At 39.7% G+C, this 26175-nt stretch overlaps 3 protein-coding genes across 4 annotated transcripts in view; all 3 read left to right on the top strand.

Moving 5' to 3' along the window:
• Window positions 1–10384, top strand: part of rasgrf1 (Ras protein specific guanine nucleotide releasing factor 1) — a 37924-nt gene extending 27540 nt beyond the window's left edge. The window contains exons 15-27 of the mRNA XM_058645735.1: window positions 692–1062; window positions 1155–1274; window positions 2431–2601; window positions 2725–2831; window positions 4022–4134; window positions 4241–4301; window positions 4991–5094; window positions 5182–5266; window positions 5356–5553; window positions 6234–6313; window positions 6409–6526; window positions 6626–6694; window positions 7257–10384. Coding sequence (XP_058501718.1) covers window positions 692–1062; window positions 1155–1274; window positions 2431–2601; window positions 2725–2831; window positions 4022–4134; window positions 4241–4301; window positions 4991–5094; window positions 5182–5266; window positions 5356–5553; window positions 6234–6313; window positions 6409–6526; window positions 6626–6694; window positions 7257–7349 — 1690 coding nt within the window. The 3' untranslated portion in view covers window positions 7350–10384. The remainder of the gene's footprint in view (window positions 1–691; window positions 1063–1154; window positions 1275–2430; window positions 2602–2724; window positions 2832–4021; window positions 4135–4240; window positions 4302–4990; window positions 5095–5181; window positions 5267–5355; window positions 5554–6233; window positions 6314–6408; window positions 6527–6625; window positions 6695–7256) is intronic.
• Window positions 10385–12837: 2453 nt separating this feature from the next.
• Window positions 12838–16615, top strand: ctsh (cathepsin H). The gene is made up of 12 exons (XM_058645926.1): window positions 12838–13020; window positions 13173–13204; window positions 13982–14087; window positions 14180–14250; window positions 14329–14433; window positions 14722–14808; window positions 14922–14977; window positions 15093–15174; window positions 15704–15772; window positions 15849–15955; window positions 16115–16240; window positions 16343–16615. Exons 1-12 carry the CDS (start codon window positions 12936–12938, stop codon window positions 16410–16412), a joined length of 996 nt encoding a protein of 331 aa, XP_058501909.1. The 5' UTR covers window positions 12838–12935; the 3' UTR covers window positions 16413–16615.
• A 563-nt stretch (window positions 16616–17178) lies between these two features.
• Window positions 17179–26135, top strand: blm (BLM RecQ like helicase). Of its 2 annotated transcripts, XM_058644873.1 has the most exons (22): window positions 17179–17481; window positions 18834–18894; window positions 18985–19600; window positions 19716–19845; window positions 20074–20192; window positions 20311–20425; window positions 20517–21169; window positions 21262–21438; window positions 21523–21641; window positions 21760–21873; window positions 21994–22092; window positions 22175–22323; window positions 22410–22516; window positions 22730–22890; window positions 23180–23375; window positions 23457–23647; window positions 23739–23883; window positions 23978–24177; window positions 24264–24459; window positions 24546–24668; window positions 25511–25688; window positions 25780–26135. In XM_058644873.1, exons 1-22 carry the CDS (start codon window positions 17387–17389, stop codon window positions 25994–25996), a joined length of 4161 nt encoding a protein of 1386 aa, XP_058500856.1. In that variant the 5' UTR covers window positions 17179–17386; the 3' UTR covers window positions 25997–26135. The 2 variants fall into 2 exon arrangements, with proteins under 2 accessions (XP_058500856.1, XP_058500855.1); XM_058644872.1 differs by having other exon boundaries at window positions 18834–19600.
• Window positions 26136–26175: the final 40 nt, after the last annotated feature.

The following is a 26175-nucleotide window of genomic DNA, read 5'->3' as shown; positions in this document are numbered from 1 at the left end:
TCTGTCCAAATGAATGAATGTCAAAGCAGTGTCCTTAGAAGAATAGCTAGCTGTGTGCGTGAGTGTGTGTTCACTGGTCAAAGGCAGTAATTGGGTCCAGTCTCTCCCGTCTGCCTCGGAGAGTCTCAACCAACTCTGTCGCTCTATGGTAACCAGCCTCGGTGCTGCAGGACCGCACCCTTCCCTGTCTCCCTCTCCCCTCCTCTGCCAAAGATCCACAGTGTGAAATGTTAATGTTAAAGAGCGTCCCGGTGGAACGGCCCCGTGGCTCGACGGGCATCTGGAGGCCCCACTGTGGGGGTTCAGATCAGGGGGAAGCTCCCTGTGTCCACACCCTGCGCCAGGCTCTCCCGTGGCGCTTGTCATGTCACTGTGAGGCACCTACACTTGGCTGCTTGTGTCAGCAGTGGCCATGCGCACTCTCACTAGCGATGCTATTTATGGGAACCCGTGAGGTCGCCAGGAGGGTGGCAGGGAGTAGGAGAGGAGGTTTTTGCTGGAGCACTGCAGCATGTATTCTGCTCTTAAAACGATGAGCTGCGACCACAGGGGCACTTCTGATTGCTCTGCTGACTAGGAGTGCATAAATCATTCAGGAGGTGTTGCTTATTTAGATAAGCTCTTAAAACTTAGAATGTACTGAACAAAAAATATCAAAGAATCATTCCTACTGTATCCTCTCTTGTTCTAGGTCCCTTGAGTTGTTCTTTGCCAGCAGTCAGAACAGTAAACTCTTGTATGGGGAGCCTCCCAGCTCCCCCAGGGCCAGCAGGAAGTTCTCCTCCCCTCCCCCTCTCGCCATGACCAAGAACTCGTCCCCAAACCGCCGGCGCAAGCTCTCCCTCAACATCCCCATCATCACCGGGGGCAAAGCTCTTGACCTGGCGGCCCTCAGCTGCTCCTCAAATGGCTATGCAAGCATGTACACGACCATGTCGCCGTTCAGCAAGACCACGCTGGACATCAATAAACTGTACGTGTCCAGCCCTGTCGCAAGCAAAATCCCAGATGAGGGGGAGGACAAGAAAGACAAGGTGGAAGATACCTCAGTGGCCAAACAAGGTAAGGCCTTGAGAATCCAGAGCACGTCATTCTTCCACGTTTTATTTGTCATAGCCGTGTCTTGAGTGATTTCCCCACCTGCTGTGACACAGATCTCTCAGTGCGAGAGGAAAGTGACAACGATCCAAACCAGAGTGACGATGGGGAAGCAGAGGCCTCGCCCATCAAGTCGCCAACCACCCCAAAGAACGTCAAATGCAAAAACTCCTCAGGTACTTTGTGTTCGAGACGATAGACCAAGCTTCTAAACCACACGTCGTTTTCTACAACATTATGTTTAACTCTCAGGAGCTGAATAACAAAGCCAATCAAAAAATCTTGTATTTCTAGTGCTAACAAACATGTAGCAGAGGAACGTCAGTCATTTAGAGCATCAATTTGTTTGGTGCATGGTTGTGAACATGCAGGGAAAGCCAGTACTTGGATTCAGTAGGTGTTAGGGGGTGCTTGTGTCATAGCAACTACATCAAGACTGTGTTTTCCCTGTCGCCCCCAGTAACGAGGCAGTTTCACTGCATCTTTTCCTTTCTAAATGGAACGAGGATGTGAAAAAAAAACATGCAATAGATTTAAAAAAAAAAAGAGAAAGAAAAGTAAAGCCTGCTCTGGAACATGTCAGTGCCGTCTGGGTCTTTACGTGGTGTCGTGGGTTCTTGGCTCCTCGCGATCCATGGATGTGCCTGAGATTCATACACAGCAGACTGCAGAGAAGCTGTTGATTCCTCTGCTATGCTGATATTTGGCAGCTATATTTAGCTGCAACCATCTTGATTATCAAAGCCTCCTGTAAAGAGAAGTCGGGGGCACGGCTTGTGTTGGCCTGCAGTGCCCACTAGTGGAGGATTGAGGAAGGCGAGCAGAAGGCAGGTTGCAGAGTAGATATAAATTCAGTCACTGTAGATAGTAGTTGTTTTGATACATTAACACATTTAATAATCAATTAAGACCTTATCTACATCCACAAAGGCCTTCACTTAAATCCTGTGTATTTGTGCATGTCTGTTTTTGCCTGTTTGTAACATGAGTTTATAGAAAAATGCTGTGGAAATTGCATTTTTTCTGTGCCCTAAATGATTGAAACATGTTTGCACATATGTCCTGCTTATATATCTTTATATATCCTTTATATCTTTGCCTGTAAAAGATGTACTTTTAGTGACTTGTGATAGGGGGAATTTCATATTGATACAGCAACACAAACAATAGAATAGAACCAAAATGTATAGTATAATATAAATAAAATGAAACTTATAATAGAAATACAACACACACATGTATAAATCTGACATTGGCAAAAAAACAGCAGATTTGTTGTTATTTACAGGACGCCAAAAGATTAATCTAACAAGTATTGTTTTGTCTCTATAGAGTTCTCTCTCTTTTCCTACAATAACGGCATGGTGATGTCCACGTGTCGAGAGCTGGACAACAACCGCAGTGCCCTGTCCGCCGCCTCCGCCTTCGCCATCGCTACAGCTGGAGCCAACGAGGGAACGCCAACCAAGGAGAAGTATCGGCGGATGTCCCTCGCCAGCACTGGTACGCACACTTGTCCACTACTGACACAGATCAAAGTCCCACTCTGTAGTGATTGTTGCACGACTACACAGCTGTGTGTGTCACACTTGACGAGAACTCAGAGTGAAAACTGACTTTCTGCAGGTTTTCCCACCGATCAGAGAAATGGAGACAAAGAGTTTGTGATCAGAAGAGCAGCGACCAACAGAGTTCTGAACGTCCTGAGACACTGGGTGTCCAAACACTCTCCGGTAAAGTGTCCAACACATGAATTAAGCACTCATTTCTGTAAAATACACTTGAAAACGATGCATCTTCACCAAAATGTGTTCAAGAAATGTCTAAAAAGCTATATTTCTGCTAGGGCTTTTGAACCCAAACAGTGTGGCTGACAGACAGAAACAATTAAAGGTAGTTTTGCGTGACAGACTATAAACAAAAGACAAGAAAGACCAGTTTAGAGACCAGCAAAGGTCTCTGGTGGCTGAACCGGTCCTTAAAGAGCCACGGATTTGGTAAATGACTGAATGATTTCAGGTGTGCACCAGTGTTGGCAACAGGTGCAGGAAGTAGAAGAAGGAAGAGACAAAACCAGGAACACACAGCAACAATGCAGAAATACACACACTGGCAGAGAGAGTACAAAACACAATTTCATGCCTGAATATCATATTACATATGAGATTTACTTGTGAATTACTGATAAACTCATCTATTTTTTACTTGTGTAGTGATTTCCCACAGGTGCAAAGGATGATTTTGGGTCGACCCCAAGAACTTGATTCATATGTGAATCCTATATATGATATGCAGTACTGACTCCATACTTTGAAAGATCAGCCAAATCAATAAAACAGTTCTCTGGTTCAAATATAATGGCAGTATACACTCAATGGCCACTTTATTAGGTACACAGGACACATCATTTAGTGTAAGTATAGTGTCAAAAGGTGTTAAGGTTTGACATGTGGTGCAATCAAAGATCTTATTATACTTTACTATACTTTATACTCTTCTGTTGCCTCTCTATCATCTCAAAACAGCCTGACCTTTGACTTCTCATCATCATCAAGGCATTTTTGCCCAGAGAACTGCTGCTCACTGGATGTTTTTTCTCGTTGCTGGACAATTCTCTTTAAACCCAGGAGATGGTTGAGTGTGAGAAAATCCCAGTAGATCAGCTGTTCAAAACCACTTCAATTGCCCTTCTCCTCCCTTCTGATGCTCAGTTTGAACTTGAGCAGGTCATGTTAACCACGTCTAAAGGAATTGCTGAGTTGTTGCCATGTGATTGTCTGATATGATTGGCCAGTTTGTTCTTAATATCAACTATCACCTCATTTAAAAACTATCTTGAACGATCTATAATTCTCAATGAACTCATGGCCTACCAAAGTCAAAAACACATACATTAAATCTATGTGTGTATGTGTGTGTTCAGGACTTTGAGAGCAACAACGAGCTGAAGACAAAGGTCATCGTATTCCTGGAGGAAGTGATGCATGACCCCGAGCTGTTGACCCAGGAGAGGAAAGCAGCGGCCAACATCATCAGGTAATGGAGGACTGACAGGTTTGAAACACGCGTGCAGAACACTGAGTAACTGCTTCAAGGTTTTGACTCTTCTTCTTCTTCTTCTTCTTCTTCTGTCTCCCATCAGGACTCTAACTCAGGAAGATCACGGCGACAGTCAGATCACCCTTGAAGACGTGACACAGCTGGTAAGTGTGAAGTTTGTAACATGAATTTAATAAAATTAAAGCAGTGGTTTCATCATAAATAGTATCTTCCACATTTAGGATAATAGATGGGTTGTATCTGTGTAGGCCTCCATAGATGCTCACATAATATTTTGTTAATTACTGACTACACACACACACACACACACTTCACTTTATAGACAGTGTGAGTCAACTGTTGTGACGTCTCCTGCTCATTTTTGGGGCTTATCAGAAGGTAAAACTGTGGTTATTACAAGATATTAGGGTTTATCGCATAAAACTAATCGCTTATGTCACTGAAACTGACACGGCTGCTTTCATTTTGGACAAATACAATGCTGACACACTGACAGATAAAATGAGAGACCAGACTATTTAGCCTACTGTTGTATTTTTATCTGCCAATACCAATATTGTGTCGATAATATTGTGCATCCAAATAGAAACTACTTTACATTACAACATAATAAATCAAAGATATCAGGTTTACAGCTTATAAAGTTACTAATTAACTCATTACTTTTTGTCTTGACTCTTATCCGCCTTCACTTTTTGGTGCATTTTCTTCATCAAACTAAATTTATATCAAAAATGTAATGAAAAACATTAGATAACAGCTAATTAAAGCTAAGAACTTACATCTTTAAAAAAACTTAAACCAATTCTGGGGCTTTTCTTTTGTCTCGTAGGTGGATGGAGGGACGGCGGAGCCCTTTGAGAGTCACTCTGCGTTAGAGATCGCAGAGCAGCTGACTCTGCTCGACCACCTGGTGTTTAAGGTCATCCCGTACGAGTGAGTGCCATCGCAGCACAGCTGTGCATTTACAGATTGTGCGCGTTTGCCTTTTAAAAAACGTGTAATCTGTTCACCACGTTACAGGGAATTCTTCGGACAAGGGTGGATGAAAAACGACAAAAACGAGAAGACGCCGTTCATCATGAGAACGACTAAGCATTTCAACGATGTACGTACGTTCCGAGGAAGCAGGTCTACGTTCTCAGACATGATCTTCAAAATATTAACCCCTTGTTTCTGTTTTTGTCCACTTGCCAGATAAGTAACCTTATTGCCACAGAGATCCTGCACTGTGAGGACGTGGTGTCGAGAGTGGCGGTCATAGAGAAATGGGTGGCAGTGGCTGACATCTGCCGCTGTCTCCATAACTACAACGCTGTGCTGGAGATCACGTCTTCCCTCAACCGCAGCTCTGTGTTTCGCCTCAAGAAGACCTGGCTCAAGGTTTCCAAGCAGGTGTGTGTGTGTGTGTGTCCTCCCTATCATAGACTACCAGCCACCAGGGGGCGACTCCACTGGTTGCAAAAAACAACTCGATTTGAATAAAAGTGGGAAAGGGAAAATAATCTTACTTTTTACTTGATTTTAATCCTACGAGAGTTGGAAAATCGCACTGTACATAGTTTCCATTTTTTGGGCCTGTTTTTGGACATTGAGACAAAGACTCAAACAAATATGTTTTTTACTGTGCAAATTTCAAATTTAACACGCAAGGTCTGGTGTTTGTGCACAACTATACAGAGTTGTTTCTAAATAAAACGTTTTAAATTGTTAATACACCATTTTAACATGCAGTAAATTGTACTGCCAGATATTGAAAGTTATTCTGGAAAAATTAGTAAAAAGCACTTACTCACGGGACATTTTCTGGCCCTTTTATGGTTAAAATAAGTCCAGACAGACATTTTGGGGCTCATGTGTTAAAGGGTTGATATCATCTTCAATAGAAGGTTCCCATTTAGAGGAAAATAGAAGAGTTTGATTGACAGTTATATGGTTAAGTAGTAGCCTGGTTGCACGTGACGTTGGAGGATTCAAAATGGTATACATCCATTTTTTATATTAAGTCTATGCTCCCTTTACTTGTCTTCCTAATAGTGTTTCTAAATAATTGTGTCCCTTTTTAAAACCTCCAGACAAAAGCACTGACTGACAAGCTCCAGAAGCTGGTCTCATCAGAGGGGAGGTTCAAAAACCTGAGAGAGGCTTTGAAGAAGTGAGTTCACTTCAAGGTTGTTGTATGGATCAAAGCAATAAACCCAAAAAATGCACTAAAAGATAACGATGTGTGTGTCTCCCCCCCCCCACCAGCTGTGATCCGCCCTGTGTGCCCTATCTGGGGATGTACCTCACCGACCTGGCTTTCATCGAGGAGGGGACGCCAAACTACACCGAAGACAACTTGGTCAACTTCTCGAAGATGAGGATGGTGAGAACCACTTTGTGTGGAGAAAAAACAAAAAGTATGTCATTCCAGTCAGAAGTCAGAAATCTAACACACACACACACTGCTTCTCGTGCGTTTCAGATTTCTCACATCATAAGAGAAATCAGACAGTTTCAGCAAACGGCGTACAAGATTGACCTGCAACCAAAGGTACATTTGTTCCTTGATGGCTTATATCGCCTTAAGATGAAAATGTTGATGTCTAAAATAAAAGCAGCAGTCTTAAAGAAAGAATTTATTTAGTCAGTATTAATATAATTCTACTTTTTATGTGACAAAAACCATCTGGTAAAAGTGACGTCTTGTTTTACAGACAACAGGAAGGTAATCAGGAAATGTATAGTTTTATATATATATACATATACATGGTTTATTTTATTACCATTTATTATCAATTCATTTTTCCTGTTCACCAGGAACAATTAAATGTTACTTGGTTAAATAAACCAGACAAAATCCACTGAAAATTGGGATCAGCAGGTTTATTTCTTCAGATTCTCCATGTGGATGATGAAAAGTACAATATTTATGTGGAAATCTGGAGATGGGTTACAAAACCAAGGGGGATAAAATAACTTAATAAACTAACTAACAAATATACTTTATTTTCCTCTAAAAGTTCACAAGCCAAAAGGGTTAGGGGAAAACTGTCAAATAATGGAAAAAAAACAATTTCAAATGAGTTAAAAACCTTATTTCTTCCATGTTTCAGGTAGCCCAGTATCTACTGGATAGGAGCTCTGCTCTGGATGAAGAAAGCATGTACGAGGCCTCGCTCAGAATTGAGCCTAAAGTGCCCAACTGACGGGGGGACGGTGGTCGTTCATGTTATTATTTCCTCTGTTGATATTACACATCAGTTAACACACACACACACACACATCCACTTTTATATAGTTGTACATGTTTATGATATTTGCTCTTCTGTACAGTTGATGTTTAAGGCGTTTAAAGACTCAAAACACTTTCAGTGTATATTTTGTTTTGTTTGTTTGTCACCACCTGCTTTAAGATTTCACGAGCACACTATTATTTGGGGGTCATTTTTAAAAGCATAATAACAGAGGTCACTTTGTTTGCACGGGGCTGCAACGTCCTTGTGACCAATGACATTATTTTGCATCGTTTCATTCTGTGTCGGTTTTTGCACTTCTTCTGAGCACTCGTGTTGCCGGGCCATCATTTTGTTTTATTCTAAGTTTTATTGACTATTCTCTGCAACCAATGTAGCAATGTAAAAATGTAATCGCATCAAATCAGGTAAAAAGAGCACAGAGAATATAATTGTATTTAAAACTGTGGAGCAATGACGATTGGCGATGACAGTGAGGTATCTAAAGCATCGGTCTCTGTGCTTCCCAAACCAAAATGAGAGGGATTTTTTGTTTCCTTTGTTTCCTTTTTTTCTTTTGGAGACAGGGGTTCCCAACCACATTTGAGGAGAAGTTATTGTTTTATGGATAGTGCCAAAGTGTACCAGCTCAGTGAGACCCATATCAGGGATACAATTAAACGGATAACAAAGCTCAAGGTGCTGACGCTAGCCTGGTTACCTCACATACTGCAAAACAAAAAAAGACTGAAAGTCTAGAAAACTGCGCCAGCTGCTCTTTGAGGCTGTACTTTACGTAGCCACAGCAATAGTTTGAGCTAAATGCTAACTGTCAGTGTAGCGACAAGGTCGCACTGACCGTGCTAACATGCATCATGTTTACCAGGTATGTTAGCTTAGCAACTCACTTTACATGCTAGCATTTGCTATTTAGCAATAAATACAGTATAAATATACACGAGTACATGGTGGAGGCTGGTACAATTGTCATTAGATTAGCATGTATCTTTAAATGATGGGAGAAAGTGTTGAGTTGGTGAAAAGTCGGGGAATTTGAAGCAAAAGTCAGCTTTCAACTTTTTGAAGCAAAAATTGGGGAATTATTTAAGTAACTTTCAACTTTTTGAAGGAAAAGTCAGGAAGAAAGAAAATAATTACGTTCACATAAGATGAAAATAAGATATTTTAGCAAGATAGATTCCACCTGATTGTGATATACACATATAACACATAACAAAAACTAAATGATATAATTTTAACATGCTTGTTAAAATGCTAAATGTTTACATAACATACTGTTTTAACACGTTTTATGTGATAACTTATGTGAGCAAATGTGTACTGAGAACAGATATATTTAGGTAATTTTCATGATATAGTTAAGTTATACTTAATTCAGGGATATCCATATTTTTGGCCAGCTGGTAAAGTATATATATCCGGGGGGGGACAAAATTATTGAGCATACCAACACCATACACTTCACGTTTTAGTAAGTTAATGATCATGTTATAGCATGAGAATGTTAAATTGAGATTTTTTATCATATTTTAATGTCAAAATGGGATAACGTTGTATGTCATAATAACGTGAAAATATCTGGTCATGGAAACATCTTGTTAAAATGTGAAGTTACAAAGCTTCATAAATAAAAACAAGTGGGAAATAACATAAAATAAATGGAATAAGTATATTAAACCATGGCATGTCTATGCATAACAATAAAAACAAGACACTTCTGTAGTAATATGTTAGGGAGAGAAAAAAAAAGTTGGGTACATAATAGGATAATAAAGATTGTTGAAATAATCAGTTCATATCAAACTGCTGCCCAGTGTAAAATGTCTTGAGTGCCAATGATGGTCCACAGTCCTGGGGTTGGGAACCTCTGCTCTCTCTGACACACGTTTCCATCAACAAAAGCAAAATTTAATACTCTTGCTGTGTAGCCTGTTTTCAAATGAGGTGCCAAGATTCAACTCGGTTCACGCTGCGTGACAGCAGATGGTTTAAAGTTCAACGGTACGATATGGTGACTTCTCCCCTTTGTTTCCCAGGTTTCTATTTCATTTCTCACACACAACGGTAAATGTTGTACCTTTCAGGCTCGGCGATACTTCTTCTGTAGAGTAAAAAAAAAAAGGTTGTTGGTTGCTCTTCTGTAATTAAAAGACAATCTGTTCTTTATGCTGTTCCAGTGATTGTGGAACGTGACTGTATATCACTCTGTTATATGCATTGCTGTTTAAAAACTATGATAAAACCTATGTGAAAGGCCTCTGCCTGCAGCATTTAAACACTATTTTTGTAGTAGTATAAGAAAGAGAGAGAGAGAGAGAGAAACCTGCTCTTTATATGTACATGGGAAAGTATTTTGTACTTTGTTGTTAACTCACCTCACGGAGATGTGCTATACATTTTTTGTATGCACTGCCCTGCATATTCCTCAGTGTGGAACAGTGTAATCCTTTCTTTCAAGAAAAAAAAAAACAAGTTGTGTCTCAAGCTCGAACAGGAAAATGCTACAACAGTGTGTGGTCTTGAAACCATGGTTTAGAGGTAGGAGGCAACTTTGGAGTGTTTTGCATTTATACTGTAATCCTGTCTATAACCATTTCTGTTAGCAGGAATATAGTAACGTAGTGCTTATTCTGTGAATATTTGTATTTTTACTATGTATGTACAGTTCACTTTTAAAGCTCTTGTGGCAGGCATGCAACACCCTCACAGACCCGAAAAATACTATATATACTTATGCTGTATACACTTATACATGCACATACTCTTATAAAGGTGAATAAACATTTTTGCTGTTAGCAATACCCAGTGGTATGAAAATTATCTTTCAACCCTCATGTCCCCACACACATATATTCAGTTTTGTAAGGGAAAAAATAATAATATATAAAACAGAAAAAAAAAGGTTTGATAATGACAAATAACTAATAATAAAAAACATATGTTTCCCATTTACCTCTTGCTAATAAATCCATTTTATCTCAGGGGCATTTTGTCTCAAGTGTTTTTGTAGATCATCAGTCAGCCAACATCATATACTCTTTGTCAGAGTCAAGCCATAAAAACACCTATTGTAATGGAGATCAGTATAAAATCAAAAAACTATATAAACCTACAGGCTAAAGAATGTCTCCAAATAAATAAATTGGACATTTATTACATTTATTTTTCTATGATATTGTGGTTGTGTTACACAAATGACTTTGTGAAGCTGGTGCTTCCAGTTTTAATTTCACCTTAAGTTCTTAAATTGTTTTTGCTTTTGTAGCTTGATCATAAACAATTGCTGAGCATTGGCTTCCTGTAACATGACGTAAATTAGTGATTTCTTATCTTTGAGTGTGGTTGGCAGCACTGGAGTTATTTACTTAATTCCCAGAGTTTTTAGTGGCTCTGTGTGTCTGTGTGCTTGTGTTTCCACACTTGCACTTGCCAATATGACCAACAGAGGCCACCAGAGGCTTGTTGCTTGAATGGGGTGAAGTCTGCCATCTCTGATTGCCTTGTTAAACAGGTGTTTTACTTGAAGAAGGTCTAAGGAAACAGAGGTCCATGCTTCAAGAAAGCTGTGGTTTTATTAACCAAAAATTAGGGATGCACAATATTATTGGTACAATATTGGTATTGGTAGATATTGGCTTTAAAAGGGTTTATCAGATAAGATCTGCTGATATGACTAATGACTACAACAGTATAGGCTAAATAGGCCGCTACCTCCTTGACTTCTATGCTGGCACCCCTATGTTTATTTATTTTGCTCAAGGAAGAAAATGCATATCTACATCTGCTGCAGGTTTACGAGCAGGCAAAATATTATGTTAATTTCACGACAGAAGACACAAAATGAGCTCAGCAGTTGGGTGCAGGGAAATAATAAATTGGTATCGGTTAAGCAAGCCCTCCCAAAATATCAGCATCTGATATTTTACATCACCACTAAAAACACAACAGAAGGAAAACCCAAAGTCCCAGGCAAATAACATTATTAATGACAAACAAACTCGTCCTCATGGTCAGATGGCTTCTTATACCCCTCCTAGCTCCGCCCTAAATGGACTGAACCATCATGAAGGTAAAACTAGGTAAAATACCACAGACAAAGCAAATCAATAACCTTAATCCCAGAACAAAAACATGTAAAATATACTAAAGCAAATGTTAAATTACACTTGGAAAATACACATGAACCGTTAAGGAAAACCATGACTTTAATGTCTCTGTGAAGTAAATCACACACACACCTTTTATCAGCCTCACTCTGAGCTCAGCTAATCACCCACAGGTGGATTCACTAAGCCTTGATTGCTGTAGGGAGCGTAAGCAGGTGACACTCCCCCATTTAAGTGGAAGGAGCTTTCATTGTGACACAAATGTCCAAGGATTCCCATTTGACTTCCAAAAATAAATGAAAGGAACATAAACAAAAGTTATTCTAAATAAAAAAAGATTAAAAAATACTTATATCTGGGTAGCGATAACCTAACCATCGATAAAATGCCTGTTGCAATTTGAACTCCTGTCCTTTCTGCATTTGATTATCTATTCTCTGATAACATGTTGAGAAAGTAGAGTTAATGACTGATTGGTATTGATTGATGATCGATTGAGTCGTGGGACATGTTATCACTGCATGGATTGAAGACATGATTAATTTGACAACTATCAAACTACTGGGAGACATTTTATAAATGTATCTTGTCTACCTTCATCAGTGGCTCTTTGACTTAATTTATAATCATTTGAAGCCATTAAAGTTGTTGAAGATCAGTAAAAACAACACAAAGGATTAAACATAAAAAAACATAAAAACATAGTTATGGTGCAAAATGAATCTATCGACATTAGAAAGGATATATAAAAAAATAGCTTACATACATATATATATATTAATGTTGAATACATAATAATAATAATAAGTATTATTATTATTGTCATTATTATTAATAATGACAATAATAATTACAATAAATTATTATTACTATTATACAAATATTGCTTGCAAATATATTTAGTATTATTTAGGGTTGAAATGATAACTCGATCAATCGGTTCCTAATGAATCGTCAACTATTTTGATAACCAATTAATTAATTTCATTATTAAAACAAGTTTTCAGGGTTTTTTTCTGGTTTCTTTGCTCAATATAACAAATAAGTCATTGAGTCTTTCCTGAAGTGAAATTAACATAATATTGTTCATACACATGCAGCAGCTGATGTGGAAATAAAATATCTTTATTGTGCAAAATTAATAAGCGTCCAAAAGAATAATAGCTGTAGGGGGCAGACTGGACCAATTTTGACATTTGTGTGAGGACATTTATAAACATAGGGCCCAGGTCGAAAAATACTGGCATTCCCCTTTATTCCCCGTCCGCGTTAAGCGTTAAAATAAATGCAGGTCAAATGGACTTGGTGATTGGCTGCTTAAGTCGCCGTTTCCGTTTTTTCGTCGGTAGATTTGTTTCCCTTTGACTTTCACTCTTCATGTTTCACTTCACATTGACTCTCGGTGTGAAAACCTTCACCACCACCACTGATCATGATGATCCGCACTTGGCTGCTGCTGCTCGCGTTCGTTTGCGCTTGTTCAGCTCTTCACTTGTCCGACGATGACTCTGTGCAGGGTGAGTCTAAAAACTGCAGCCACCGTCTTTTTATTGACAGTTTAAATCCAGTGCTTTCACTTTTAACTTCAGCAGCGTCTAGATACTGTATTAATAAACGCTTAAACGTTTGTTTTTTTAAATTAACTTCATACAGTATTCTTTGTTTTCAGACGAGCTGCATTTCAGGTCATGGATGACAAAGGTAACTTTTTTTTTAATCTCTTCTTAAACTCATGATTGTGAGACATGGTGTGGATTTTCAGGAAGTGACTACAATGAAAAAAACAAATCACAACATTGGCAGTAGAGTGTGTTTAGCAAAATATGATCATGATCAGAATTAATAATAGTGTTTATTATTATAACATAACATAATAATATATGATTACTTTTTTGTTTGTTTTTTAAAAAGGGTGTTTTATGTATTGTATTTATCTCTATTTGTATACTCCCTAGCTCTTACTGGAACCCAGCAGAGGATTTATATGGAAACTTAAAGGTGTTAAATTGTTTTGTATTGTATTGTAATTGTATTGTAAAATGTAGTAACATTCAAAGGTTGAAACAACAATCAGGTTATTATACACTTATTCAAGGGTAATTTCCGCTTAATTAAAATAGCAAATTGGACCTTAAATAATCTTGTTAACCTATCACTTTGAACTGAGTGTATTTATTTTTTTAAATATCCTTTTTTTCTAAGTCTGAATTAATAGGTTGAGCATGTTAAATTCAGACGACTACTGTACATTTGAGATAACTTCACATTTTACATTTCTCTTTGTTAATAGTATTTTTCATTTCTGGTGTTTCCTCAGCTCTGTTTCTTTTTGTTTTATTTGCATGTGTTTGTAGCAAGCGGCTGATTGATTTGCTACAAGTCTGAAATAAAGGCTCAATGGCTGAATGGATGAATGGATGAATGGATGAATGGATGAAGGAATGAAATAACTATCTAGAACAATTTCCCCATGTGCAGCACAGCAAAGTGTACAGCACTGATGAGTACCATAAGAGACTCCAGATATTCACTGACAACAAGAGGAAGATTGACAAACACAATGAAGGGAATCACTCTTTTACAAGTAGGAGGAGTTTGTAAAACTATTTACAGTTCGTCATTTTTATTTTATTATACAATCCATTTTAAAAAGTTCCGTTTCTTCTCTTCCTGCAGTGGCTCTGAACCACTTTTCTGACATGACCTTTGCTGAATTTCGGAACAGTTTCCTCTGGACGGAACCACAGGTAACGTTTAATTGTTATGGATGTTTCAATAATTAAGGCAAGTAAAGACAAGAAATTTCACATTCTGCTTTTTGACAGAATTGCTCTGCCACCAAAGGAAACTACGTGCGCAGCAATAAGCCGTTGCCAGATTCCATCGACTGGAGAAAGAAAGGAAATTATGTGACCGACGTGAAAAATCAGGTGAGATGCGACTGTGTGAACAGCCAACAATTAAAAAAAGAAGAAAAACAAGAATAGGAACACAAAGGTCGAAGTAAAACATATATGTGCCTTCCCTTTTTCAGATTTTCTCGATTCTCTTTTTTGAAATTAGACGGATTTGTTGTTCAAAACAATAGGGTGCAGAATTACTCATATAGGATATACAGTATACTCATATAGAGCTCTGTATATGGCTATATATTGGGTTGATAAAGATTCCATGAACTTATTTTTGTTGTCTTTTACGCGCTTCTTTTCACACCAAAGAAAAGCTGTGGCAGTTGCTGGGCTTTTTCTACAACCGGCTGTCTGGAGTCTGCTGTGGCCATCAGCACGCAGAAGCTCGTACCATTGGTATTGTATTCAGAACGTAGCTTTACCTTTGTCACAGTGGGACAAACGTCATGTACTGTCTTCTTGAACAGTGACTTGAGCACCTCTATGACCCAAATTTCCAAATTATCTAGTCGGAGCAACAGCTTGTGGACTGTGCGCAGGACTTCAGCAACCATGGATGTAATGGGTGAGTGTCAAAACATGGGATTCGTTTGTCATTTTATGCTGTAATATCCCTTTAACTACACCTGTGTGCACCACTACAGTTTTATTTCTACAATGAGCTTGAATTTGTCTTGTAGCGGTCTTCCCAGTCAAGCATTTGAATATATCTGGTACAGCAAGGGACTGATGACAGAGACGGACTACCCATACAGAGCCGTGGTAAGTCAGTAATCGTCCTCTACAGTATCAACCAAACAAATCATTGCTGAAAATGGACACAATTGTGCCCAAAGGTAAAATCCAGTAGGACAAAGCCAAAACTAAGTTGCACCAAATTCCACGAAACTCAGTGGAAACATGTCACAGCCCAAGACAAACAAAAAAGTCTATTGAGACCATGGCATCAACTCAACAGGAAGTCAGCCATTTTGAAATTGGCATCCATCTTGGCGATGTATGTTTTGTAAACTCGTCTGAGAATGTAGTTGTACCAACATAAAAAATGTGTCAATTTGTACGAAACACATCAAAGTCGAAAAGTCTACGAACATGAACTTGGCCCCACAGGAAGTCAGCCGTTTTGAATTTAGATGCCATTTTCCACAAAACAGGCAGGAAGTTGTCTGTAACTCTGCTGTACATTGACTGATCTGCTCGAAACTTCATACATGAGACAAGAGACCCGTCCAGGCGGCTGCAATGGCCCGCACAATTAAATTGTCTAATGTATTTTTCTCTTGGTCTCCAGGAAGGCAGTTGCCAGTATAACCCGCAACAAGCAGCTGCTATCGTAAAAGATGTGATGAACATAACAAAGGTGAGTTAACATCGGTGTTTCTCTTCGAGATGAAGGTTTTACTGAATTCCGACCCGTTTTTCCTGTCACCTGTTAGTACCAGGAGATGGACATGGTGGACTCCGTCGCCACGCACAATCCAGTCAGCTTTGCCTTTGAGGTGACCTCGGACTTCATGCATTACAGACAGGGTGTGTACACCAGGTGAGATATATGAGACATTTGTAATTTTGTAATTATGTAAACATGTCTAATGTCACTATTTTATTAATAAAAACATTTGGACTGTAAACCTGGTTGACTTCAAATTGTTTTTTTTACCTCATTCACGATAAGGTAGATCTCTTCTTTATTTGCTTTTAGCACTGAATGCCACAACACCACAGACAAGGTGAACCATGCAGTGCTGGCAGTTGGATATGTGATGGACAACGCCATTCCTTACTGGATCGTAAAGAACTCATGGACATCCAGCTGGGGGATTGAGGGGCAAGTTATTACTTTTACTACATACAGTACCCTTAAGACAATTATTTGAAATGAGCGTCAACCAGAGAGAGACATGAACATCACATTGTTCTCCTCTTACAGGTATTTTCACATTGAACTTGGAAAGAACATGTGTGGACTTGCTGCCTGTTCATCCTACCCAGTGGTTTGATTCCTGCATCGTAACAAACTACAAAATGGCTGAAAGGGGTTTTGTTGTTTTTTCACTCTCTATATGAAAATGTTTACAATATATACCCTTTTTAGTATGAAGAAGCAAGTCTCGGCATTCTGTAACACGAGATCAATCAATCAATCAATTAATCAATCAATCAGTGTAAGCACATTCTGTAATAAATTTGTTTCATTGCAACATACAGTTGCTGCCACTCTCTGAAATGTTTATTGAGCAAATTTAGACAGGACTGTGCAGGGGTCTTTCCTTTATGTAGTGTCTACATAAGGATAGGTTTTTCAGGTGGGCAAGAGCACTTTTTTAAACATTAAACATATTGCTAGTTATGAGAGTTATGACATTCATTAAAACGTCTAAATTGAGATATATGAATAGATAGATTTATTTTGTTGGATTCACATTTTATGACAGTATATTTACATGTAAACAGGGCATGGGGCTCCTCTGTTACGGCCAAAATAGTAGTCAAAAGTAAAAAAATAACTAATGTGCATTGTTGTTATTAAATAGTACATATATACATGCTACACAAGACAAAGGAAAGCAAGAAGACTAAATAAAGGAAATGAAAGGGAAAGGGAATTACCATGCTGCAATAAAGTGTGTGCTTATTTTCCCTCCAAGTAGCTCCACGGTTAAAAACTACATTTCCCAGGATCCTCATCCATGCTCGATCAGCCAATCAGGAGTCAGTTTATTGAATGGGCGCTAAATCAAGCTGTTATCACGGCGTCTCTTACTACTGGAACAGAGAAGGAGAGGCAGGCAGAGAGAGAGAGCGAGAGTAAATAAATGCGCACAACGTTCTACGTTTGAGGTCTTTAACTTCGTTAACCGGGAAAATAAAACACGAGTCCCCGGTTACTTACTCGTCTCGTACCGCGTCACGAGCAATGCTGAGGAAAGTGACGGCGGCTATCACTTACTAGCACGGCTACACAACAACAACAATGTCCGGTCTCCCACAGAACAACCTACAGGAGCAGCTGGCACGACACAGCAGTGTTGCTCAGGGCAAACTGTCTCTGTCTAAACCCAAAACTGGGTAAGTACGTTCACACGGTGAACTCACGCCACCGCAGCATCACGGCTAAAGAGTTAGCATCGAGCTGTCAGCTAGGCTAACCTATCGTTCTGTTGACACAGAAGAGATATAATGTCAACCCTGATTGTGTAAGGAATTATTTACTGTGTCAAAGTACGTTTTACTCAATCATCCAGAGTCAGTGTCACACAACACATCAAAGTCACTTCCAATCTCATTATCTACGTGTATAATATGGTTGTTAATAATAAGTTATTACATTTATTTAAGTAACGAATGCACCTTAGTCAATTATTCTGATTATATCTTCCTCTGTAGTTAAGGAACACATTTCTCTCTGCATTATTATTATTATTATCACTATTGGTATTTAATGAGTGATCTGAGACTGTATTTCCCAGAACATCTTCTTGTTTTGTATTTATAAAATTCACTTTCTTCTCTCCCTGATGTTTAACAATCAGTTTTTTGTTTCTCAACTTTGCACCAGCTACTACTAGGTAATTCAGTCAGATTGCTCTGCTGGAACTGTAATTAGATGTTTATTGTGTCTAGAGCTGAAACAATTAGTCAAATTGATCGATTACTAAATTAATTGTCAACTATATTGATAGTCGATTAATCGGATTGAAGCTTTTTTTACGATTAAATCAAGATTTCTGATTGGTTCAGCATCTTAAACGTGAGTATATTCTTCGTTTCTTTGCTCCGTATTACAAAGAAATCATTAAAAGTGAATCGTTTTGGTTTGTAGACAAAACAAGACATTTGAGAACATCGTTATATTCAGGTTTGACAAACACATTATAATTTTTTTAATGTTTTCTGACATTTTATGGACCAAACGATTACTTGATTAATCGAGAATATAATCGAAAGATCCATCGTTTATATAAATAATTGTTAGTTGCAGCTCTAATTGTGTCCTAATCAAGCCTAATCAGTATGTTGTTATTTTTTAATGATTGAAGATATCGGGTATAAAATATTGTCAATCAAATAAAAGTGCCATAGGTAGATTTCAATTGAAAAGTAAAATACTACAAATAGATGAATAATAAAAACTGTAAATTAATGAATACATTCACTGAATAATTTGTTTTGGTTTCATGTCTGTATATAGTTATAATATAAATATATTTATTTATATATATATATATATATATATATATATATATATATATATATATATAAAGGGCTTTGTGACACAATTGTTTTATGTCAATGATTATGTTCAGGCGCTTGTTGCCAAGTGTTACCATCAGCCGTTGTTTCAATCAAGCTAAATTGGTACCATTTTCACATGTGTGTTCAGCCACATTGTCCTAACTTCCTTCCTGTGTATTTCTCAGGGCTTTTTCTTTTAGAAAGAAGTCCTCATCGGGTTCAACAAAAGTGGACGTGCCGGCCAAGGTAATCAGCTCAAATGTTTTGGCAAACAGGAATGTCAATGTCCCTAAGAACCGTTTGGTGACTAAACCTCTTTTGACATTTTCAAACAAGCTTGAGGGACCTCAAAAGTCCAAAATCAGCAACTTCTTCCCTGTAAGTTCTAAAGGCAAGTCAGATTCCATCAGCCCTGCAGCCCAAACTCATTCACCAGTGTCTGCTATTAAGGGGACTACAGCTCCAGCTAGAAATGAAAGCCATTTTACTTGTGGAGACAGCACCTCCGCGAGTCTGGATGCTTCTCTTGGATTTCCGATGGACGACTGGGATGATTTTGACGACTTTGAGACCCCTGTCAGAACAAAAAATGACTCGCTGTGTTCAGAAAAATCAGGGAAGAGCACACCAGTTATAACTCCCAAAGAGGAACAAACACAAAGAACGGGAAAACTAAGCCTTTATTCCTCTGCTGAGACACCAGTCTTTTCAAAAAAGAACAGCCGCTGCACAAGTGAAAAATCCCTTCTAGAAACAAGTGAACTGGAAAAAAATGTCGAGAAAGCTGCTATTTCAACAGTACCTGCTTTTGACCAGGACCCAGACTTTTTACTGGGAGATTCCCCAGATATACCCAAGAGACGACGACGCCCTGTTACTTATAAGAAGTCTGTCATGAGTGATAGTGATGAGGACATCAAAGCTGTCTCTAAACCTTCTGAAGAAACAACAGGTAACCTGCTGTTTGTTGCATCGCTTGTATTTCTTTTGCCTTAACATGAATGTAATGGTATAATTGTAACAAATTATATAAAAAAAATTAATTTTTTTTTTGTGCTTTATTTTAGACTGTAAGGAAAAAAAGACTGACTGCACAGTAATAGACCTTGGCGACCACTCGGAGCCTGAAGATGACATCATTCCCCCGTCACCAGTCCCTGATGTGATCTCTTCTAATATTTCTGTGGTGGAGACAAGGTCAGTTTTTTTCAACACCACCCTTGACTTTCACTGCATCCAAATGAGCTCATGTAGTCATCTCGATCTCCTGATGTTTCCCTGACAGTTCAAGGAATAAATGATAAGACAGACGGTCCGACCACAAATCAGATGTGATATTTCAGAGTTAAACAAGGAGAGAGATGATTATGGCTTGTAAAAACCCTTTTTAATGTTCTCTAAACATCAAATCTGTTAAATATTCAGGTCAAAAAAGATCTGTTCCAAAACAGTTGAGGTGGAAAGTGGGAGGAATCAAGTTTGTGCCAAGGGACCCAACACCAGTGTCCGTGAATCCTCTGATCATCACACAGTGGACAAAACAAGTGGGTGTTGCACTTTTTCTGATTTCTCCACTAGTACACAGGTAATTCATAAACAGATGAGTTTGTTCTTGATCCTCATTTGTTAACATTGTCCTTTTGTCTCTTCTGGTCATCTTAGATGAGCAGCTTTACAGTATAATGGAGTGCATTTGTTCTCTGGTTGATTCCATTCCTGAACATGAACTAATAGGCCTGTCTTGTGGTGAGGAGCTTTTACTGAAGAGGGCTTTAAGGTTTGTTTGTTTGTTTTAAGTAGATTATTCACAGTATTTGAATGATGTCCTTGTATCACCACAACCACGTCATCTGCCCTTTCTCATTTAGGAAGAGGATTCTAGCAACTGGGGGTGATGTCAGGTTTAGGAAGCAGCAGCCTGACAGCACTGTGATCTCTGAACCCAGCTTTAAAGAAAAATTGTCTTTAAGCTGTGATACGTCGAGTGTCGCGTCTTCCAGCAGCTTTGTCCCCACAGACTACAAAAAACCACCTCCCCTCATGAGGTCTTCAGTAATCTCTGTGGACTATGACTCTGATCACTCTGACAGTATTATAAACGTGGAGCCCATGTACAGTAAAAATAGCGGGAAACCGTATGAAGAAAATACGACTATCTGCGATTCTCCGTCAGATTACAGCCTCACAAAGCCGTCGTTTCATTCCTCAAAGAAGACGAGTAAAGACATGGAGGGCTCAGGTCTTTTCTACTCTCCCAAGAACAAATCGAATTCCCCAACAACCGTCCCAGCTGCAGACATGGAAACAGATGATTTCTACCTTGACGACTTCGACATTGATGACTTTAATGACTCGGATATCCCCGGTTACTTTGACGAGCCTCAACCTCCATCAGTGTCGGCACGAAACTCCAGCGTCGTGTCTACTGCAGTGAAAGAGGGCGGGCCAAGCACGTCTGTGTGGCAGAACAAACAAACAACACCCGTGTCTGCTCCTAAGCCTCCAAAGATCTGCTCCCCAGGTAAATCAGCGTGGCACGAAACTGTCTGCTTGCTTTTAAAATTCTTGCCCCTTGTACTTGTTTTGTTTTTATTTATGGCTTTGTCGTCGCAGAGCCGACCTTCAGGAACCCAGCCCACGATCGGTTCAGAGGCTTTAACTTCTCCTACTCGCAGGAAATGATGAAGATCTTCCACAAGCGATTTGGACTCCATCAGTTCAGGTTTAATCAACTCGAGGCGATTAATGCAACGCTCGAGGGGGAAGATTCATTTGTTTTGATGCCCACAGGTTGGTGCACATGTACTGTATGACACAAACAGAACTTATTCATGGAGCAAGGATTCACAAATGCCTCTGTGATGCATTTTGTAGGTGGTGGCAAGAGTTTGTGTTACCAGTTGCCAGCCTGCATATCAACAGGAGTCACTGTGGTCATCTCTCCCCTGAAATCACTCATCATAGACCAGATCCAGAAACTCACTACGCTCGATGTAAGTGTGTTTTCACTCCTACTAGGGCACAGCACATGCACACAATACAGAACGCTGTTATAGTACATCAGAAAGGCTACACTGTTTGTTTATTTTTAATCTCACTTTTTTTTTTAAGATTCCAGCAACGAGTTTGTCTGGTGAGAAAAGTGACAGTGAAGCGGGGAGGATTTACATGCAGCTCTCCAGGAAGGAGCCTGTTCTTAAACTACTGTATGTCACTCCTGAAAAGGTAACAAGTTCTTTGTAAAATGTTAATATTTTCTAGTTTCTTAGCTCTTATAACAAATAATTTAAGTTAATAGTCACAACTTTTTCTCACATCTGTGATCCATCTTCTCTTCTTCCCAAGGTGAGTGCAAGCAACAGGCTGATCTCTGCCCTGCAAAACCTGTACGAGCGAGCACTACTGGCCCGGTTTGTCATAGACGAGGCTCACTGCGTCAGTCAGGTGTGTTAGTTTCTGCTTTTGCTGTACACAGTGTTTCTATTTTTGCAACAACCGTTGTTGAAATGTCCGATACGTTTTTCAGTGGGGCCACGATTTCCGTCCCGACTACAAGAAGTTACACGAGCTGCGCCACAAATTCCCCAACGTGCCGATGATGGCTCTGACGGCCACTGCCACCCCACGTGTCCAGAAAGATATCCTCAACCAGCTGAATATGTCGAAGCCGCAGGTGTAAGTGTTTGATGTCGGTCTCTGTGTCAGATCTTCAGCTGCTCTGTCCTCTTAACGGTACATTATTTGACTAATGTTTTGTCCAGGTTCACCATGAGTTTCAACCGGACAAACCTGAAGTATGCCGTGCTGCCCAAGAAACCCAAAAAGGTGGACGAGGACTGCATCAGCTGGATCAAGAAGCACTACCCACGTAAATAATCCAACTTTTGTTTTTATTGCTCAGTTTATGTAACTATCTAATGACTTAAAATATAACTTTATATATTACTACAGATGACTGGGTTTAGATTCATGAAAGCATGAGTAGCATTTCATATTTGATGACGTGTCATTGGAGGGTACATTTGCCAGCAGTTAGAAACTCCCCTTGTTCATTAATAAGCTGTTTCTCTGCACATTGCAGGCGACTCTGGTATTGTTTACTGTCTGTCCCGTAACGACTGTGACGCCATGGCTGAGAGTCTTCAGAGAGCGGGAATATTGGCTCTGTCGTACCATGCGGGACTTAAGGACAAAGACAGAGAATATGTGCAGACCAAGTGGATTAATCAAGATGGCTGCCAGGTGAGGTCAATGGTTTTTTTGTGTCCTTTTCCCCCATTGTTTTCATTGTGAAGGAGGTAACAACCAAGCAGTGTGATAAAAGGAATAAAATACCCAGATATATAGGCATGTATATTTTATGAATTGATGACCCAGATAAAGCACTATCTTTTAATCACTGACTACATTAGTCATGGATTTTGCTAAATTTAAAGCAGTGACAACAAAAACAACACTATTTTTTTGTTGTTTATTTGTTGTGGGATTTATAATATAAGCAGAGACAAACTGTGCATCATTCTGGTTTCAGGTCATTTGTGCCACCATAGCCTTTGGCATGGGCATTGACAAGCCCGACGTGCGCTACGTGATCCACGCCAGTCTGCCGAAATCAGTGGAGGGTTACTACCAGGAGTCAGGAAGAGCCGGCCGAGATGGAGAGGTCTCTCACTGTATTCTATTCTACTCCTACACGGACGTGCACCGCATCAAGAGGATTATCAGCAGTATGTGGCCAAAAAAAACCCAAATGGTTAACTAACTGTACATGTTAGTACATGATGTTTGGGTTTTTTTCCCTCCCACAGTGGACAGAGAAGGAGACCAACACGCCAAGGCGACTCACTTCAACAACCTCCACAGCATGGTGCACTTCTGTGAGAACATGATGGAGTGCAGAAGAATTCAGCTGCTCGCGTACTTTGGGGAACTCAAGTTCAACAAGAACTTCTGCAAAGACCATCCTGACGTGAGCTGCGACAACTGTTCCAAGCCCAATGTAGGAACTATTTCATTTTGTGGTGTAACCCATTCTGAAGCTGCGTGATTGCTGTGCAGCTTAGCAACAGTTTGAATATTTCTTTACGCAGCAATACAAGATGAGAAATGTCACGGAAGACGTGAAGAAGATCGCGAGGTTCGTCCAGGAGAACTGTGAGAAAGTTGGAGCGAGGTTTGCGAAGTCTTCTCAAAAGAACCGACTGACGCTGAACATGCTGGTGGATATCTTCCTCGGTAAAGCAAATTCTTGTGCCTGCATTGAAAATCAATTTTATGTTATTTTTCCTTTTTGATTAATTAATTTAAAAAAAAAAAATTATTTTGCCAGGGTCAAAATCTGCAAAGGTACAGTCAGGAATGTTTGGGATGGGAGGAGCCTACTCCCGACACAATGCCGACCGTCTCTTTAAGAAGCTGGTTCTGGATAACATCCTGGTCGAGGACCTGTACATCACCGTCAACGGTCAAGCTGTGTCTTATATCTCAGCCGGACCTAAGGCCATGAACGTGCTGTCTGGAAACATGCAGGTAACGGCTCATCCTTCTGCTTTAAGGCAGCGTGAAGAGCTGGTATATGGTCGTGTCTTTCACTGAAATTCTACGACTGTTTCCAGGTGGAGTTCTACGAGACGGAGAGCGCGTCAAGCATCAGGAAAAACAAAGCCGCCGTGGCCAAGAACGTCTCTCAGAGAGAAGAGAAGGTTCAGGAGTGTCTGAAGGAGCTGACCGATCTGTGCAAGGAGCTCGGCAAGGCGTTCGGCATCCACTACTACAACATCTTCTCCACTTCCACGTTGAAAAAGATAGCTGGTAATGTGGATGTTGTGGAGTGAATTAAAACCACCCTCTAAATTTGAACCTTTTCTAACACCTGTGTTTGACTCTCCACCTGACAGAGAAGCTCTCCTCTGACCCTGACATCCTTCTTCAGATTGATGGTGTGACAGAGGACAAACTGGAGAAGTATGGAGCTGAAGTCGTTAAGCTCTTAAAGAAATACTCCCAGTGGCAGCATCCTCGTAAGAGAACTTCTATTTCTTGACTATTTTACTCTTTCTTTTTTTTATGGTTTTTTTGGTGGTGTCTTTGTGTCCATTCTCCAACATAATTGTCAAAAACACCTTGACAAAGTGTCTTACAGCTGTCGTACAAGGGTTAATTCGGACTCCCAGATTAGAGGTTAATGGTCTAATGTTAAAGAACAAGGAACAAGAAACCACTTTTTTGCATTCACTTCTTACAAATCCTTTAAAAATTGCTCAAATGTTTGTTTGTTTTGAGTCTGTCAATCAAAACTTTAACCGTGCAGGGACAGAAATGTCACCAATGTATTTTAATTGCTTTTACTAACACACAAGATGAACACAATTGATTACTTCACTTTATTTATACTCGTTTAAACTGTGAAACCATGTAGTGCACCATCTACTGGTTAACACGTGTAACTGCAACCGACAAAGAAAGCTTGGAGTCTATTTAGAATATGTTGAGGGTGAGATTGTGTGAGTGTATGGCGGCTGTTTTTGAGGGTTTTGGGGCAAAAATTATGATAAGCTACTACTTTATGTTGGAGAAATGTTCAATTATCAGGTTGAAATGACCAGTGATGGAATCTCAGGAGTCAATGATGAGTTAGGTTTAAAGGTTTTATTGAAGACAGCTCAGATCAGAGGAAAACCGAGACAATGCCAGACATCTGAGATTCTGGTGAGCAGCGTGCCAGGTCTGATACTTAATAGTTCGTAAGCCTTGAGAATGGTGTTTTAGGTCAAGATTCTCTCACAATTTACACTTTAGAAAAGTAATGATCCACATCCAAGCACGTCTTGTCTAATACATAAATCCTACATCATCTGTGCAGAGGAGGAACAGAACAACGGAGGCGATGACGGGTGGATAGACACGACGCGAGGCCGCGCAAACATCGATTACGACGATGACGACGACACCGAGTCCTCCACCTACTTCAACAAACAAGCGGCACAGGGCCAGAAGAGGAAGAAAGCTCCATTCTTCAAGTATTCCAAGAAGAGAAAAGGGTCAGTAGCATTTTGTCTCACTCGTCACATTTAGCAACAAGTTTCACTTCATTGCTGTAAACGGTCTTGTTTCTGTTCACCGCGGCTCCAGTCAGGGCTACAATAGCAACAAGTCGTGGTCGTCATCGAGCTCCAGAGGTGGATACAAAGCAGCGGGACGCGGCTCCAGGAGCTCAGCTGGAGACTCATCAGCAGCAGCAGGAGCAGCAGGAGCAGCAGGAGGCAGGAGACCGGGCTTCTTAGCTGCACCAACACCTCAAGGCAAACAGCGGCCTTTCTTAAAGCCAACTTTTTCACACATGGGCTAGAAACGTCTCAGCACAACAACCTGATCTAAAACTTTATATTCATGTTTTGTCTCTTCAGATTTTCTGTTTATTTAAAAAATGTTTTTGTTATTTTTTTACTGTCTGTCTACATTTTCTATATTAAAGCCAAGTAAAAGTTTCCTTGCTTCAAGTAGTTTTTAAAATTCTTTGTGTGTTTG

Source organism: Solea solea, chromosome 12, assembly GCF_958295425.1.
Source record: "Solea solea chromosome 12, fSolSol10.1, whole genome shotgun sequence".
NCBI lineage: Eukaryota > Metazoa > Chordata > Actinopteri > Pleuronectiformes > Soleidae > Solea > Solea solea.
The sequence above is the reverse complement of the archived record's forward strand: the minus strand, read 5'-3'. Positions and strand labels throughout refer to the sequence as shown.